Here is a 19354-nt window from a genome sequence, read left to right on the forward strand (position 1 = left end):
TACGCCAAAAAACCATGGGTTACTACAGTTTTACTATAATAAAACCATGGTTATTTTTCGTAAGGGTAGCCTTGGGGTGCAACACCAAGCAGAAATTTTACAGTATGCTGATGCTTGTAATTTGACCACGTTTGAGCTTGGGCTAGTAAATTAGAGGGCTTCTCAATAAAAACTTTGAAACAATCAATTATCACAACAACTAACTACATCTAAATGCCTGTCTGAATGCCATTGGCATTGTAGCTTGAAGTACATGCCGCTCTGGCCACTCAATTTGAAGCCCTGTGTAAAACTTTGGAAAACTCTTGTCTTCATTTTTTTCAAAGGACTCCTGGTTGAACTGTGCGTCCAGTGCTTTGGTCCAAAGATCTCCCAGCTCTGCTGTGTTCTGTCCAGGACATCCTCCATCTTCTCAATGTCATCCATCGTTAGTTCAGTCTGGCATCCTGCATCTGCATAGTCTGCAATATAGTAGTCGGGAGCATAATTAGTTACAGGTGAAACTCAAAATTAGAATATTGTGCAATAGTTAATTTATTTCGGTAATTAAACACAAGAGGCGAAACCTTTTTCACAATATTCTAAATTTGAATTTGGGGTTTCATAAGCTGTAAGCCATAATCATCTCAATTATAACAGATATCGGCATGAAATATCTCACTTTGCATGAGTCTATATAATATATTAGTTTACTCTTTTAAGTTGAATTACTGAAAGAAATGAACTTTTGCACAATATCCTAATTTGGTAAATGGACTGCATTTATATAGCGCTTTCAACAGACCACATGGCCATCCAAAGCGCTTTACAATTTGCCTCACATTCACCCATTCACACACTCATTCACACACCGACTGCGGTGTCTGCCATACAAGGCGCCATCCAGCTCGTCAGGAGAAGCTGGGGTTAGGTCTCTTGCTCAAGGACAAGGCTCATTTGAGATTAATAGCGAAAGTGAAACCATTTCTGTCCACTCGTGATCTCGAAAAGCTCATTCATGCATTTATATTTACAAAACTAGATTACTGCAATGCACTTTACGTCGGCATAAATAAGTCACTGATTAAACGCTTACAACTTATTCAAAATGCCGCTGCGAGACTTTTGACAGGTACCCACTCGTATTGGGCTCTTTAAATTGGCTACCGATTGACTACAGAATAAATTTTAAAATTATTCTGTTCATAAATCACTGCATTTTATGGCTCCGTTGTACCTGGCAAATCTTATTGAGAAATATACACCAAAACTGTCCTTGAGGTCAGCTGACCAGCTGGTTTTAACGACTCCAAGAACAAAGCGGAGAAGTGGAGATCGAGCTTTTGTAGCAATAGCTCCTAAACTCTAGAATGACCTACCCCTTTCTATTAGATTGGAACGTACATGTACAGTTTTTAAACATAAGCTTAAAGAATACCTCCTGGCTCTAGCATTAAATGGGGTATAGTAGTTGCTTTTGTAGGTTATCAAACTGAGGGGTTTAATTCATTATTTATATGTGGTGTAAATTATGTATGTTTTTATGATTGCTTATGTGTTTGTACAGCACTTTGTTCAATGACAAGTTGTGTAAAAGTGCTTAATAAATAAATAAGAAGAAGTAAGAAGGACACCTCGACACTTGGTCAGGTGGAGCCGGGGATTGAACCACCAACCTTTCGGTTTGTAGACAACCTACATGAACCACTGAGCCACTGCCGCCCTAATTTCTTGAGTTTCACCTGAAATTCATGAATATGTATTGTAACGGAAACAAGACAATTTAGCTCAAAGGGAATCATTTAATAATTTAAAGGGAATTTGAACAGAATCACTGTTTCACGGCTGGTCACTTAGACGCTCTGCGATTCAGTGAACGAGCCATTTAACATCCAGCGCAGATTTGATATTAATATCCAAAGTATAGTGAAAACACTATCAATTAGCACAGTAACAAGATTGGCAGTTTAAGACATTAACTTGTAAGCACAAAACACAAGATATTTCTCTTTTCAATATGAATAAGGCTTTATTAGACAAATCTAAGACATATAAACTAATCTAACACATAAACGCACGCACTCACACATTCACACAAGTTGCAGGAAGATCGAAAGTTAGGAAAAGATGAGTTTAAGAGAATGGAAATATGGAATCCCAAGTTTACAGCAATACGTTAAATTGCATAGACATGAACAACCATCAATCACTTAATTAACGCTCGCACTGAGTTCCTCAATGAGGTTAAAATTATATTAGATACACCAGCACAAATGTCTGAGGATACATTGCCTTGGTTTCCTGTGAAAGGGAGTCCCGTTGAGAGGGGTATCCCGGTGTCGCTGATTGGCTGGAAGTTCAGTCGCTGATGTGACGTCTTGGGAAGCCCGTGGTTGTTGGACGTTGACTGAAAGTGCAGAGTCGTGTGCGCTGGTTGAAGTTGAACGGGCACTCGAGGTCAGGCGTCGGAGACTCGACGTTACAAAACTTAACTCAGAACACGAAACTCTCAAACGGAAAAGAAAAGAAATAAAGTTTGACGAGACAAGGTTGTGTTCCTTCTCACGCTGGAACCACGCTCAAAGAACAATGATGACTAAACAGCATGGCTAGAGACTAAAACTAGGTAGCACAGCTACAAGCTAAAAGCAAGCATGGCTGATAGCAGAAGCACAGCTAGAGATTAAAAACAAAGATTTTATGGTGTCCTAAGTATTTAAACTGGCCTGTTGGCCACACCTCAAATGTTGTCTTGACCAATCAGATATTGTCTTGGCTCGGGGGTATCATAAATCATATGTTTATCTTACAAAGCATGTGGTTCGAATTTTCCTGCTCTTGCAGGGTATAATTTTGGACATGATTCCTTTAACACGAATATGATTCATGTGACAAATAAATGATTGTCAGGGCTATTTCAAGCAAGTAGATTCAATCACACACATACCAGACATGACTATGTATCCTTCAGCTATCCCATAGTTATTAAAAAAAAACCATACACAATAAGTGATTATAACATGATAGTCAAATGTGTGGGTTACACATAAATGAATCTGGAGTGAAGCGATGGACTGATTCATTTATAAGTCTTTTTGAGTTTATTCTGGTCCATATATGTACAAAAAGCAGTTTCTTTGCCATTCTCATGACAAAAACTTCTGTGGAGACCAGAGGTTCAAAGCCCTTCCCCCCTTTGGAATTTCAGTCTGGTCCTGCTGGGTGGGGGAAGTCAATGGAACTTGTGCAGTACTCTCATGCGTTTTCATGTAATGTCCAGCGTTGCATTTCAATTACGAACAACAAATTTGACAATCTCTTCTGCGAATTAAAATTGTCAATAATTGTTCTAGTGGTGTTAATGTTGAAAGCTGTTGTGTGAACAAGTTGGTTGGTTGTTATCTTCCTTGGGACTTGTGGCACAGAATGTTTTATGACTTCCTGAGGAATTTGGCTCGTGTTCAACACAGCTTTGATAGACTCTTTAATTTGTCTGGTTCTATGTGCATTTATGTGAAGTTATCTTTTTGACAAACTTTTTACAAACATGCAAGTTCTCTGGTCCAGTTACTCAGGTTGATTTTCTGACAATCACAATTGTAACATTTAATAATCATGCTTAGTTACACATCTTAGTACAATAATTTACCTTGATCATTTAATGTCCCATTCCCGCTGATGTCCTTTGACTGTGAGTTGTCAGCTGACTGCTTCGGTTCAGAGCTCTCGGCTGTCTGCGTTAGATCCGGGCTCTCAGTTGTCTGTTGGAGATTCAACAAAGCATCTGCCAGAGATGGGGACTCGAGTTTGAGACTCGGACTCGAGTGGGACTTAAGTCGCACAAACAGTGACTTCAGACTCGACTTGAGACTCGTCCTCGAAAGACTTCAGACTCGACTCGGACTCGAGCTCCGGGACTCGTGAACAATGTTTATTTTTAGTAAACGTCAGATGAGCTCGCTGTTAGAGTTGTGACGTTCGCGAACGAACCGATTCTTTTGAACGGCTCATAAACATGAACGATGGGAGCCGAGTCACGGCTGGAGGGGAGCCGTTCTTTCTGTCGCTCTTTTTTCCTATGCGTGTTTCAGAGCGCGTGTTTCACACAGATGCACACAAATGAGCTCCTCCGCGAGATAGAACAGTTATAGGGGGAGGGGCGCACCCAGCGCAGGCCAACCCTTTATAGCGTGATGATATTAGTTATTAGTTGTGCACGCATCCTTCACGTGAGTACTCCAGTGGAAAAAAACCTGCGTGCCTCTGTCATTGGGTAGGAGCGGAGCCATGACGTTTTGCACAGATATTCATTGCAGCCCACTTTGTTATTGTTCATTGACTTGAAGGGGCTGATGTCCTATTTGCAAAGTTTACAGTCAGGGGCGGATTTAGACATTTTGGGGCCCAAGGCAAACACAGACATGGGGCCCTCTACATCTCTTGTTTCCTTCCTTTTGTCAATCCTTATTTTAAAAAAAAAGCCCTACTTGTTACTTCTCTTCAGCAGTCTTCACACAGCAATGATGTATAGACATCTGGAGTTGTATCTGTAAGAAAAAAGGAAGAAAAATAAAAAGGATAAATTCTATCCTTGCTCTGAACAGGGCCTCTCTGCACTATTAAGCAGCGTTCTTTGTCAGTGAGATGTTTTGGCCAGAGTGCTTGGTCATCTTCAAGTTCAAGTGTAACAAATTGGTCAGAATAGCCGTGTTTCCACTACCGAGCTAGGACCGGGCGTGCTAGTGCATGCCAGGGCCAGTCGCGTTTCCACTGTCACTTCCGGGGCTTGATCGTGCCTCGCCGGGGCTTCCTCGGGGCCAACGGCCAGGGTTTTTTGGCCCGACGAAAACCTTGGGCCAAAGCGGGCCAGCTGGGGCTAGAGGAGGAGTTATGAACAAAGGCGGAGTTTCTCCGTGTCTAGAGAGCGTCAGCGCGGATCATTTCAGAAAGATGACAGCTTAAACACCAGCATTAAAGACGTTTTAAAATAAGTTGAGCTCAAAACTCACTCTTAGTTCGCAGCAAGTGTTTGCTTGATCCGATGTGGATTATAATCACTAAACAAGGCAGAAATATTTATAAGCGATGTAAAAGACTATGCACGCTAAACATTAACGTTACACAGTAAGCATGTTAAATATGACCGCTTGGAGAAATCAGACGTCAGCTTCTTACTCTCTATTACAATTGTGTATTTATTAAGTAACATTTTATCTGTCGTCTCGTTTCAAGAGTTTAGCTCCATGTTGCATATCATCAAAATATAATAATGATTTTTGTTCGGGAGCTTTTATAAAAATAGCGAGTCTGCGCCGAGGCTATTTTCATAAGCGTTAAAAATAAATAAATAAAATTGAAATTAATTGTATTTATGTGTGATTCATTTTGAGTCCTGATAAATTAAAAAAATTCTATAATTAAAACATCGATGATTTTGAATTTGAATACATAACAAAGCATGCAAACAAACGGCCTCTTTTAAGCCCTGGCTCGCACTGGGCCGACAGTGGAAATGCGGCTAGTGACTGCTAGTACTCATTACTCATCAATTTTGCTAAAAACTTTTTGCTTTCCTCCTGTTTCTTCCTTTTTTCAGCACCGCTTGGGTAGCTTCACTTCATTTTTACTGTCAACACTCTCTCTCTGTACACAATGTCTATCACTGTCAATCACTTCTTCTTCGTCAGTTTTTTGGCGCATTACAGCCTTGTCACTTTCGCAGATGCGCAGTAAGTGAAATAATGGAATAGTCCAATGTAGTGAGGTGGGGGGGGGGCCCTCCTGTCTGCGACACTAATGATTTGATGCCATTTTTTCGCAAATGGAGTTTTAGAAATATGTATTTTGCACAAAGTAAAAAAAAATAAAAATCTTTAAGCAAGTTAATGGGGCATTTTGGGGGCCCCTAGGTAGCTCGGGGCCCAAGGCAATTGCCGACCTTTGCCTAATGGTAAAGTCCGCCCCTGTTTACAGTAGTAATAGTATGTAGACATTTCCATTTTATTTATTCTAATTTTATCTACTTTAAATATTTTTGGTTCTCTATCAAAATGTTCTTGTGTGATAACAATGTTCGGTAACACTTTAGAATAAGGTTCCATTAGTTAATGTTAGTTAATGTATTAATTAACATGAACAAACAATGAATAATACATTTATTACTGTATTTATTCATCTTCGTTAATGTTAGTTAATGAAAATACAGTTATTCATTGTTAGTTCATGGTAATTCACAGTGCATTAACTAATGTTAACAAGAATAACTTTTGAGTTAAATAATGCATTTAGTAAATGTTGAAATTAACATGAACTAAGACTTATAAATGCTGTAGAAGGATTATACTTGCTTAGTTCATGTTAACGAAAGTAGTTAACTAACATTAACTAATGGAACCTTATTCTAAAGTGTTACCCAATGTTCTTGTGTGGAAGTGTTTGTAGTAAAAGCTGTTTTGCACAGAAATTCATTGCAGCCGGCTTTGTTTTTGATGTTTATTTGTGAGTAGGTATTGTATGAATAACATAAGTCAGCGTAGCTTTGTTCATTCTTAAGCCAGACAAGAGGTGTGCAGCTATACAGCCAGGACAGACAGAAGGCCATTACTGAATCCATACATGCAAAATACAGATATTAACTTAAAAGTAAAGCATTCTTGGTGTTTTTGTCATGTTGCAATAGCCTGTTTACACTGATTATATACCAAAATCAAAGTTGATATTGTATGCTAATAGATAGAGTTGTCATAATAACATATTACATGCTTTGAATTCCTTATATATAGCTATTCAGTGTTCTAAGCAGCTTGGATGGGTCGCTGTACGTGATGCAACATTTATTATAACCAGAGACTTAATATAATAAAGAGACTTGAGACTTGACTTGGACTCTAGCTCAGAGACTTGAGACTTGACTTGGACTCGAGCTCAGAGACTTGAGACTTGACTTGGACTCTAGCTCAGAGACTTGTGAGCATCTCTGGCATCTGCACACTCTGACCATCTTTGACTACCTTGAGCTTCATTCTCTGCTCTCGTTGCAGAGATGCCTCTTGATTTGGGGTTAGTAATTTGGTAACCGAAGTTGACTGTCAGAGCCCAGTCTACCGACTCAATGTCAACCAAAGCACTAGGGCAGCCTAAAAAGCATTAATAATCATTACTAAGTAAATCAGCATTTAACGACAACCTATAGATATATAAACACAGCCACAAAAAAAGTAATCTAGCTTACATACCTCCGACAAAGTGGGTCGCTGCAGACACGGGCATTAGCCGACTCTGCTCCTCCCGACCGCAGACGTACGTTTAAAATCCACTTTTTACGTCGTTGTTCTGTGAGATTTTTACATTTCTCACCTTTATGAATGACAATCTTAGGAACTCTGAAAAAACCCTTTCCTTTTTCGCGGTTAGAACGATTGGAGCAGCCATAAACTGTACAAAACATGGCCATTTTTATAGACGGCAGATCCTCGCTAATTCACTTCCTGCCCTCCATCTGAATTATACGCGTTCGCGAAGCAGCAATGTGACGTCACGTGAAACCAACCTATTGAGTCTTTATTTTCATTTTAACATATACACAAATTGAATACAGATCAAAGATTACCTGTTAGATTTACCCAAAACTATTTATATTTTATGTTTAGCCACTAAAAAGGGACATCAGATCCAGCGGCACATATCAGAAGGTCTAGCCGAGGTGAGGCTGCTCTCGGCGGATACATAATTATTGAGCTCCCGCTGATCGCGTGGAGCTCACCGTCTCTGAGATCAGAGAAACACATTTTTAAATAGGCACTGTCTTTATAAATTAACCACAGATTTGAGTTTTAAACCACTACATTCTCACCTAAAATACTATTAAAAATCCATTTCATGACACAATAACAGTCATATTTTGAAAATGATCCGAATAGATCGTTGTTTTTACCAGCCCAAAGTCCCTAGTTTCTGGGTAAAGTTCCAGTGGTGGAAATGCGACTTAAGGCTAGAACTAGGAACTGAGACTAGGAACTAGAAATTAAGATAGGGAAATGGCTCTGTAAAGTGCTATCACTTGGAGAGCAATAAACGCAGACAATACTCTACAGCAGTACCATCAGGAAACAGGGAGAATTCATTAACATTCTCCTTAGCTAGACAGGTACAGCATTCATCAACGGTTCCTCTGACCGTGACATGACAGGCTGAAAGAGCATTGCTGGGCAATAGTTCCAAACAAATATCACAGTACCGTTTTGTGTCTTTGATCAACATACAGCGTATTGTTTCCTTAATGAATGAATCAGCCTTTTGAACAAATCAGTTGAATAAATGATTCAGATTATCAAACCTTAAAAGGATAAGTTCACTTCCAGACAACATTATTTTTCTCATATAATGAAGATATTTGAGAAAAAACATCCATAGGAATTTTCTCCATATTCTCCATATTAGTTCACTTCAATGGTGGCCAACAATTTCAGCTGTGACCTTTAGATAAGACCATTATTCTTTGGCTGAGATTGTGTAGAGCCTTTTGAAGCTGCATTTTTTGTTTTTACCTTTAAATGGTTGGCCATCATTGAAGTTCACTATATAGAGAAAATTCCTGGAATGGTTTCCTCAAAAAACTTGATTTCTTTGCGACTGAGGAAAGAAAGTAATGAACATCTTGGATGACAATGGGGTGGGTAAATTATCAGGAAATTTCTATTCTGGAAGTATACTTATCCTTTAACAAAGTCAAATGTTTAGTTCCTGGATGAATCAGCTGTTAATGAGCATACATGCACGTTTTATGTAAAAATGACTCAAATTCATAAGCATGTTAAACCCTCAAATCTGATGGTTTACAACATTTTTGTGATTTCAAGCTCTTTTTTTTTATGGGTAAATTACTCAGAATTGGCTCAAAAGTTTCATCAATGAGGCCCAGAGTCTGTAAGGTTTATCTTTCAATTAGAAAACATGCACCGGCCATATGAACATCCAACTCATTATTGCACTCGATAATCCCTTTATCCATTCATTTAGTAGCTTTTAGTTACTCATCTTTTTGTAAAACCACTTTCATTACAATTGTGTCTTCCTTGTGTTGACGTTAAAGTAGGCAGCTCTACAAGTTAATGAGATCTCACCAATCTTTCATATTGTTTAGATGACAAACGTCCTCCAATTTATCCAATTATTTATACAACAATCTTCTATGGTTCATCTACCATATTCAAGTCAAGACTGACAACATTTACTTAATCATTTAAATTTAATAACGGTGCGGAGTTCATTATAATTTTTTTTATAACAAAAATTCTAAAGCATAGATAAGTGAACGATGTAAATAAAACAAGTGGTTGTGATAGTAAACAATCAGATGTAGCTAACATCCAGCTGAGGTGTGAACAGAGCATTACTTTTACACACACGTATACATTTTCTGTTGCTTTACTATTTTACAAAAAACATAAACAGGGTCCCACATTTATAAGTCCTATCATATGTATTTGTTAAGTGCGATGGCAAAATATATATTTATTACACTGATCACAATTGAACTGATGTTCTTCAGAATTAATGCATATGGCTCAGTTTTGTAAATCAACTTTTTAAAACTAATTTATAGCTGTCTTTTTAAAGAAATGTGTAGTTTTGCAGCTGCTGCAGCAACGCTGATGTGAAGTTCAAGCTTGAGGTGTGAAACAGGCGGAAGTCTTTAGATGATGTTTCAAGCTTGAGTGATACATGAAAGTCTTCTCACACTGAAGACACTTGTAAGGCCTCTCTCCAGTGTGAGCTCTTATGTGAATCTTAAGGTTTCCTTTGTACGGAAAACTCTTTCCACACTGAGGGCAGATAAATGGCTGCTCTTCAGTGTGAACTATCACATGATTCTCAAGGTTTGCTTTGTTTGTCCAAGTCTTTCCACAGTGATCGCACATGAAAGGCTTCTCTCCAGCGTGAGTTTTTACATGGTTCTTCAGGCTTATCCTGTCTTCGAAGCTCCTTTCACACTGATGACATATTAAAGCCCCCTCTCTTGTGTGAATCGTAGTGTAATGGTTAAGGTTTTTTGTAAATCTCGTATGATATTGCATGTGTACAGTAAGGGTTTTTTTGTGTGTGAAACTCTTTCCACACTGATCGCATGTGAATGGATTTTCTTTACTGTGAGTTCTCATGTGCGTCTTAAGATTTCCTTTTTGTGAGAAACTCTTCCCACACTGGCTGCAGATGTACAGGCATCGTCTAGTGTGAAGACTCACGTGGGCATTAAGATTTCTTTTCTGTGTAAAACCCTTTCCACAGTGAGAGCAGGTGAAAGGTCTCTCTCCAGTGTGAAGACTCACGTGGATGTTAAGGTGTGTTCTGTCAGAGAATCTCTTTCCACACTGTTGGCAGGCAAAAGGCTTCATTCCAGTGTGAATTTTCATGTGTCTGTTAAGGCTACTTTTTTGTGTGAAACTTCCTCCACACGTTTGGCAGGTGAAAGGTTTAATTATTCTAGTTTTTTTGTTTTGTGAGGACGTCTTCCCAATCTTTAAATCTCTAATATATTTTTCTCCAGTCATGAACTGATTAGGTTTCTCATATTGATATTTTTCTTCCATATCATTGAGCTCTTGACTTTCCTCTTTCAGTGTCACCAGTCCTAAAGCGGAAAGAAACATGCAAATTAACCCCAGTTTAATAGCACAAAAGCAACAGACATTCAAATATTTACTGGCTCGCTAGTTATCGCCACAGCGCACACCTGGAAATCGTAAACTTATTCAGAACCGGTTTTGTTCCTATGAAAAGAACCGGAACCGTGAGCAATTTCTAACGCCGCCTTCACACTGGCAGTTGAAATCAGCTCCGATATGACTACGAAATCATATTTCAGCGGTGTAGTACGATATCCACTGGGGGAATATTGCGTATTACGGAGCGGATTTCAACTGCCAGTGTGAAGGCGGTGTAAGTTTCGGTTCCGAAATAGGTTCTTGTGTAACATGTGACTAAGCCCCCCCGCGCTGTGAGCAGCCTTGCGCCACTGTTCTGAGTATTCGGCGTTTCCCGTAAAAGATGTCACGAACCGAATAACAGACACACCTTGAAACTGTGCATTTTTCTACTGTAATTATAGTACCTAGCTTGTTTGGCTTGGCTTAACTCACCCTCCTTGGCCATCACATCCTTTTGTTCCACCAGGGAATACGCAGCCTGATCAGTTGAAGGTGGTCGTTGGTAGGGCTGTCACTTTTAGTTCGAAAATCGACTGCACAATCGATCGTGCCAACCCAAAAAAAGTTTCGAAAATGAAAATAGGGAATCGATTTTAACCAAATATGTCTACTATTAATTTTAAAAGAGTTAAACAATTAAAAAATGATAGATGTAACAAAACTCGCAAACAAGCAGGAAAAGAAATTAAAGAATTCCGAAAGTGCAGTATGCGTTGCGAAAGCTAGACAGAAAATACCAGACCCAGTGACTTCGAAAGCGACCTCTAAAGCGTCTGGCGCGAATGACTTAAATGTTAAGTCAATGTAAAGACACGTTTATGCATGTCTGGAGGTCTCGCGGCACGGTAGACGTGAATTCGTCTCATTCGCGCATCTGGTTACAGGAGATTCTGAGTTATGAAAAGGACATTGATTACATTCACATTGCAAGCTGAAAGCGACCGGCTTTTGTGGTGGAAAATTTGCAGTAATACCCCCACCTTGCGCAGCTGTACCTGAGTGTCCCTGGGACATCAGTGCGGTCGGAGCGCGTCTTCTGAACAGCTTGACATATGTAGTGAATAAAAAACACTCTGCTCTGGACCCCAAAAATGTTGATCGACTTGTTTTCCTGTCCAATAAATTTTTAATGGCCCTAGTTTTTTTTGCGCATTTCCTTATGTCTGCCTAGTGCCGTCTAGCCTAAGTGTCGGTTACGTTCAAGAAGAAAAACACACATGGCCTGTTCTCAAGTCCATTTAAAGTTTAATTTTTTTGAACAGTTGTTTGAAATGGATTGAATCATTATTTAAAATAATCTTGGAGATTTTTGAATTGCCCAAATCTTAAATTCAGCCGGGTTGAAGCCTGCAGTGATGTTTTTCGTTTATGTTATGGCAGCTGTCCCCTCTGCATATATTTTTTCAAGAATGTTGCACTCCTGTTGCTGTTTGTTATTCTGCACGAAACTTCTTGCCAATAAATAAGAAATATTGCTGACTTTTGCTTTCCCAGCACTCTCTTTACATTCGTCTGTTATTTGAAGTTGAAAAAGGAAACGTCTTTTTTTTTTTATATATGGAAAATCGATTTTACAATCGATTTCAATAAACACTTATGTCTTAAAAATCGAATTTTTTTTATTTTTTCACAAAAGTGACAGTCCTAGTGTATTTAGGTGTTCCAGAGATTTAGGATTAGGTGTTCCAGAGATCCCAGCATTTGCCTACCCTAGCTCCGCAAGAGTCTTCCTCGTGCCTTCCTGCAGGGTGGTGTTGATGGCATAGCGGAATTCTGGTTCCCACTGGTCCCAGGTTTGATTTTGTTGTCTAACATAGGCAGCAATAATTGTTTTTACAGTCCGGTTTATTCTTTCTGTTAGGTTTGCTTGTGGATGATAACTTGTTAGTTTCTGAACTCAACCTCTGTCTTGCACAGATCACCCAGGATGCTGGAGGTGAACTGGGGTGTCCGGGTCAGAAACCAGAAACTTAGGGACTCCCCAACGAGTAAAAATATTCTCCGGAAGAAACTTCACTATTTTCTGTGTCTTGGAATCTCTAAGTGGGAACATCTTCACCCACTTCGTATTTTGACAACCACAAGGATGTAACTGTTCTGTTAACTGGTGGGGAATGGACCCATTAGATCAATCCCTAGACTGTGTCCAGGCTCAGTGACCTGGGAATTTGTAAAAGTCCTGAAGGTTTGGTATTGCTGGGTTTATAACTCTTATTAATAAGTGTCTCCAAACTGGCTCTGTTCCCGCCGACTTTAAAGTTGCTACAGTCACTCCTCTACTCAAGAAGCCTTCAATGGACCACACTGTTCTAAAAAAAATTCGTCCAATTTCTGTTTTGCCTTTCATTTCAAAATTTCAAAAGGAAAATTGTGCTGAATCAACTTCAAAACTTTTTGACTAGTAATTCTATTTATGAGGTTTTTCAATCTGGTTTTAAGTCTGCTCACAGCACTGAGTCCGCCCTGTTAAGAGTGTTAAATGATATTTACCTCTCCACTGATTCCGGGGACTCTGTGGTTTTTATTCTTTTAGATTTATCGGCTGCTTTTGATACCATAGACCACTCCATACTATTATCTAGATTAGAGTCTTGGGTAGGTCTAAAAGAAAACACTCTGAAATGGTTTCAGTCATACCTATCTGACAGAACTTTTTAGTGAAACTGGGAAATGTTTTCTCTTCCCCTGCTCCTCTGACCTGTGGCGTTCCACAAGGCTCTATTTTAGCTCCCTCTCTATTCTCTCTGTACATGCTGCCTCTGGGTTCTATTCTAAAAAAACATGGTGTGTCTTTTCATTTCTACGCAGATGACACTCAAATCTATCTTCCAGTTAAGAAAAACAACTGAAGAAAAACGATCACTTCTCTTCTCCAATGTTTAGAGGAGGTTAAATTATGGATAGCCCAAAATTTCCTCTTCTTAAACGAGGACAAGACCGAGGTAATTGTTTTTGGTCCTAATGATAACTCTCAGTGTATAAGCCCTGAGCTTGAAAGTTTATCCATTTTCAGATACTCACGGGTAAAGAACCTAGGTATTACCATTGGTCAACACTTAAAATTTGATAGACATATCTCTTCTGTTATATATCTCTTCCAGTTTCTATCAGCTTCGTTTCCTGTCTATAATTAAAAACTTTCTCACTTCAAAAGCTCTAGAAATGGCTGTTCATGCATTTGTTACATTGCGTCTAGATTACTGCAATTCTTTATATTGCGGTATATCTAAATCTCAAATTGCACGACTTCAGCTTGTCCAAAATGCTGCAGGCAGACTTCTTTTAAACTGTCGTAAACATGAACACATGACTCCAATTCTAAGATCCCTTCACTGGTTGCCGATTTCTCAGAGAATAGACTTTAAAATTCTCCTCTTCATTTATAAATCCCTTCATAACGAAGCTCCTATTTATCTGAACTTCTTCAACCTTATACTCCATCAAGAAGCCTACGATCCTGTGACCAGGCTCTGTTGGTTGTCCCTCGCGTTAGGCTAAAGCATAGAGGGGAGCGTGCATTTGCGGTGGCTGGGCCACGACTCTGGAATACCCTGCCTTTAGAGATCAGACTGGCCCCTTCCTTGTCTATTTTTAAGTCCTTGCTAAAAACTTTTTTATTTTCCTTAGAGTACTGACTACTGTGTTATGCTAAATTTTGAATTGGGTGGTTTTAAATTTTTGTCTGGTCTATTTTTCATGTATGTGTAATATTCTTGCTCTTCTTTAAAGCACCTTGGTCAGCCTGGAGGCTGTTGTGAATGCGCTATACAAATAAAATTGAAATTGAAAATTGAATTATAATGGTTATAGTGCATGAAGTCAGTTCTTAGTGTCTGGGGGTACCACCAGCTGATATTTAACTCCTTTATTTTTCAAAGGAACTTTGAGGTACCATATCCCTTGGAGGTCTTCAAAGATGATGGGATGTTCTTTGGCTGGGTGAGAGTGGATGTCAGTAACAAGCCTAATTAGTTTTGCCACTGTATTACCTTCATATTCCTTGAGCATTCAATGATGTCATTAAAAAGTGATGCCGAGCATCGTTCACAAGTTTCTGCATGGACCTAACTAGGCCACAAAATGGGATGCTTTAAGGAAAATGCATAGCCTATAAAGGTAATAGGCTAAATATATCTGACTTAAAATAACAGATTTAAAGCGTGTTAAGTTTAGATAATTAGCTCAAGAGAGCTGGTTAATTACAAAAAAATTTAATTTCTAAAATATTAGAAAAAAATTGTCTCAAGTATAATCAGTTTTAATGAAGGATTGTGAATACATAATACTTAAAAAAAAAATTTTTTTTTATGTTTTAGCTTATCTCAAGGGCATCCAAGATGTAGGTGTCTTTGTTTCTGCAGTAGTTTACATTTTGATATTTTTAGGTCAAACTGTTCTTGTCTGTGACTCATATAATGGAGGTCTATGGTCACCACCAACATTTACACAGAGATTTCGGAAGTGTTACCTTTCACTGTGAAGATCTAAACATATTTAGATGTACAGGAAATTGCAATGGAAGATAATTTTGATATATCAAAAGAAAACGTTGATTTTTTTTCACAACCATATTTATATGAACCAGAATACACAGATCAAGCACTCATGAGCGATGGAGGAAGCATCAGCTGCAGCAGCATGTCTTCAGAGATCTCTTCAAAATTGGTGGTGTTTTAGTAACAAGTGTTGTGAGATGCCAACAGAAGTGGAGAGCATATGTTGTCACGAATGGAACATAGCAATGCCACAACTACTAGACAACGACGATTGGTGGTGTATCGTGTGGTAAACAATGAGTGACGTACACGCGCGAGAGATCGCTTTCCGCGCTTTTGCAGACTAAGCCAGAACGCGCGAACATGTCACTCAGATCAGTTGGACGTGGTTGTGTATAAGATGTAAAAACTATATAAATACTATTCGTTTTCTCACACAAACTGCTCGTTTCATGTCTTAGGTCATCAGTGTGTACTTACGATGGGGAACTGTTTAATTTGGACTCCTCTGTTCATGCTCTTTGAGGTGGTGACCTTAGACTAGGGATGTGACGGTTAGTATATAACCATTAGACCGGCGATTATAGTTGAACACCGTCATTAGAACTCTATAACCGCCAAAACCATGTCATTAAAATATTTTTTACAAACATTTTTTATCAAAAATTATTTTCATTTTTTAGATAGGATCATGAGATGCGCAATATATCGGAAGACATGGTTTTTACCACTTAATGAAGTTTTGTAAATCGTCAGACATTATATTTACCACTTCATTAAATTTTGCTTTGTAGAAAACCTTTCTTAAAAACGAATTTAGTTTTGAACAAATTTTATCTTAATTTTAATAAATGTTTCATCAACCAATTGCATGTATTTTAATAAATAAAAATCAAATATAGCAGAAAATGATAACCGTGAAATGGAAGCACCAGCGCAGCCGCGTTCACTTGCACTGCACTGTGAACTAGAGTGCATCTCATTGTAAATGAAACTCAGCGTAGGCCTATGCCTCATACATTAGCATTAAATATCTTTGCTGCATTCTTTCTAGAACAGACAATGGCTTTTTTTTGCGGCTCGCATCAGCAAAGCATTGCATCGTAAAATAGACCGCAAAACAGTCAGTCAGCTAATCAGCGGATGGCGGGCGGGTGCGGCTTTGAAATTTGCTCAAAATACTTTGGCGCGGATGATGAGTTTTGTGACAGATCTCCTTAATAAACGGAGGTCTGAAATCTCTACCCCTTTACCGATCAGAGCGCGCGCTGACATGGAGTTAACCCGCTATCTCCAAGATCAACCAATTGACTACGGCAGATCCACTAGCATGGTGGCGAGACAATATGAAACAAAATGAAACACGCTATCCGCTCCTCCAACCCCCCCACCCCACCGACGGTTATGTTATGAACCGTCACATTTGACTCGCGCACAGGCGTAACTATCGGTAAGCAGGGTAAGCGGTTGCTTACGGGCCCGGACCAATCAGGGGCCCGCCCGCGTTACTGGAAGATTTTGATTAACAGCCAGGTCCCCCTATCGCATTTGACTACTTTTAGTTTGATCGCATTTAATTTTTTTGAGAATTGATTTGAATAAACAATGACAACAGCATATTTGACTGAAAATTAAATAAATGTTTGAAACGAATAATGATGAATTTGGTGTAATTTGTTTCTAATTGGAACTGGGGAATCCCCGGGTGAACATGGCATTGCGTGCAAAACAGTAAAAAAACATTGAACTTGAGACAGACATGGAGTCGTCAAATTATAAACACAAAAGTGGTTTGCACTGCTTTCATGATTTTTCTGACCATCCCAGTGACAGTGGCCTCTGCAGAGCGTTCTTTTTTAAAACTAAAACTGATAAAAAGCTATCTCAGGAGCTCAATGGGACAGAGTTGTCTCTCTGGACTTGCCATACTGTCAATTGAGAATTCCCGTACGTGCAGTCTGGACCTTAAGGATATGAGTTGTAGTAGGGGGGCCCGCCTTGATAATCCTGCTTAAGGGCCCGGTGTTGACTCGTTACGCCACTGGACTCGCGTCATAACCGTCATCACCAATTCTGAAACCGGTGTTCTGTCGATTTGTCCTACGCTGTCAGATTTTCCTACCTCCCACCAAAACAGTGGGTAGTACAATTCCACAACGAAAATTCTACTGTAAAGTTATGGTTTATTAACGTCTACATCTACCACAACCCTAATCATACCCTTACAGTACTGCAAATACAGTAATTATGTGTTATATTCGCGGTTGTAGCTAAAAGGGATACAGTTACAGAAAACCAACAATAAATATTATTTTCTACCAATTAGATTGCGTTTTTATTAAAGTCTACACCTACCCCAACCCTAAACCTACCCTTACAGTAAAGCAGATACATTAAATATCGTTGTTTAGCATGAGACAAAGGACACGATATTGATGTGCGCGTGCGCAGTAAACCCAGATAGGAAAATCTGACAGGGTAGAATAAAATGTCAGGACACCGGCACACCCCTACCTTAGACTTCCATTATATGAGTCACAGACAAGAACGGTTTGACCTAAAAATTTCTAAATGTAAACTACTGCAGAAACAAAGACACCTACACCTTGGATGCCCTTGAGGTAAGCTAAAACATACCAAAATTTAATATCAAAGATAACTAACCCTTTAAGCTTCCATGTGCATCACACATAAGTGTGATTTAAAACGGCATCAACTACATTTCTTTCTCAAAACATAATGTGTACATGTCATTTATTTCTGCAGAGCTGGACATTTTATTAAGGATCAAATGACTGAGTTCATCTTTGAGAATAAAAACCAACCTGTTTGTTCCTCAGTTTCTTCTTGTTTCAGACTGAATACTTCTGTAGTCTTCACGTCTTCAATCTCCATGTCTTCAGTCTCCTCTTTAATAAATGCCATCTTTATAACTGTGTGTCACCTGAATCTCAGTTACTTCAGTTTTCTGGGACATTTAAGATGAGAATAAAGCGTCAGCTAAATGAATAAATGTAAATGTGAGAATAGATAACAGAAAGGAAAAAAAATACATGAAAACTAAATGATTCAATCAGCTCCCTAGTTCAGTATTTTTAGATAACATGTATTATATAATGTTTTTGTTCAATTTGTAAGAGATATCTTCTCATATTTATGTTTTGTTGTGTTTGCATTGATCGTCAGCGCGCGCCGAGTCAAGCGATTCGAATCACTGAATCATTTTGAGAAGCAATTGATTCAATTGGCTCAGAGATTGGTTTAAACCCTTTTCGTTTTATTTTCCCCATCACTAGTACTCGCTCATCAATTCGTGTTTGATTAACGATAAAAGAAGCAAAGTGAGGCGCACTTTCCTGTAACAGATGTGTAGGTGCGTTAAAATCACTGATCTAAGGTTACATATTTCTATTATAGATTAGTGGTTTAAATCCCTGAAATTAGCGCTTATAAATGTTAGATGAAGCGCTGCAGTATTACATTAAACAATAATTAATTTTACATCGCCTATAAAAAACTATGAAATTGCTCCAACGGGTTGAATCGATTTAAACACTTCAGTTTAAATGGCTAAAAACACAAACCTTTCTTCAGTCGAATCACAGCGCGGCGCGGTTTTATGACGTCATGCCATGAGAGCAAAATAAAAGCCCTAAACATTGCATAAAAATTAATAGAAAATTAAATAGGTTTTTTATGTGGCAACGTATGTATTCCATTATGTTGTACAGTGAGATTCTGTCTGAAAGGCAAAACAGTAATAAGTGCGGAAACTGACCAGGAGTCAGAAGTATATACACATGGTGGTTTGGGGCATTTTTATAATGGACCATATTATTTTTTTTTAGTTTGCTCCTAAATATAGAATGTTTGTCAACCAAATGTATCCTTTATTAGGGCAACAGATAAAAGCATGCTACAATCATTAAGTAGCATATGTTTCAAATGTTATTATTTATTGTGTGCAGAATATAAAACTTAAATTGCCTTCTTTCAACATCCTGTCAAGTTTAAATATATTAAATTATGCATTTAAAGTTTGATGTTTGAATGCTTTCCTCTGGTGAATTATGTGGGTTTCCACATTTATAATCTTACATTAGATTATTTTGCACTAATTCAACATTTTCTAATAAACTGATTATTCTGTGCAGCCGAAAAAAAAAAAAAAAA

At 38.6% G+C, this 19354-nt stretch overlaps 1 protein-coding gene across 2 annotated transcripts in view; it reads right to left on the reverse strand.

The window, feature by feature from the left end:
- LOC127952318 (gastrula zinc finger protein XlCGF8.2DB-like) overlaps positions 1 to 18805 on the reverse strand; it is a 37116-nt gene extending 18311 nt beyond the window's left edge. The window contains exons 1-3 of one of the 2 annotated variants that reach the window (XM_052550712.1): positions 18766 to 18805; positions 18007 to 18149; positions 9208 to 10609 (exon numbers count right to left, since the gene is read on the reverse strand). In XM_052550712.1, coding sequence (XP_052406672.1) covers positions 9642 to 10609; positions 18007 to 18106 — 1068 coding nt within the window. In that variant the 5' untranslated portion in view covers positions 18107 to 18149; positions 18766 to 18805 and the 3' untranslated portion in view covers positions 9208 to 9641. Of the gene's footprint in view, positions 1 to 9207; positions 10610 to 18006; positions 18150 to 18765 lie in introns of those variants that run through there. The other variant, XM_052550709.1, reaches the window with a different exon arrangement.
- Between the last annotated feature and the right edge of the window lie 549 nt (positions 18806 to 19354).

Source organism: Carassius gibelio, chromosome B3, assembly GCF_023724105.1.
Source record: "Carassius gibelio isolate Cgi1373 ecotype wild population from Czech Republic chromosome B3, carGib1.2-hapl.c, whole genome shotgun sequence".
In the NCBI taxonomy this organism is placed as follows: Eukaryota; Metazoa; Chordata; class Actinopteri; order Cypriniformes; family Cyprinidae; genus Carassius; species Carassius gibelio.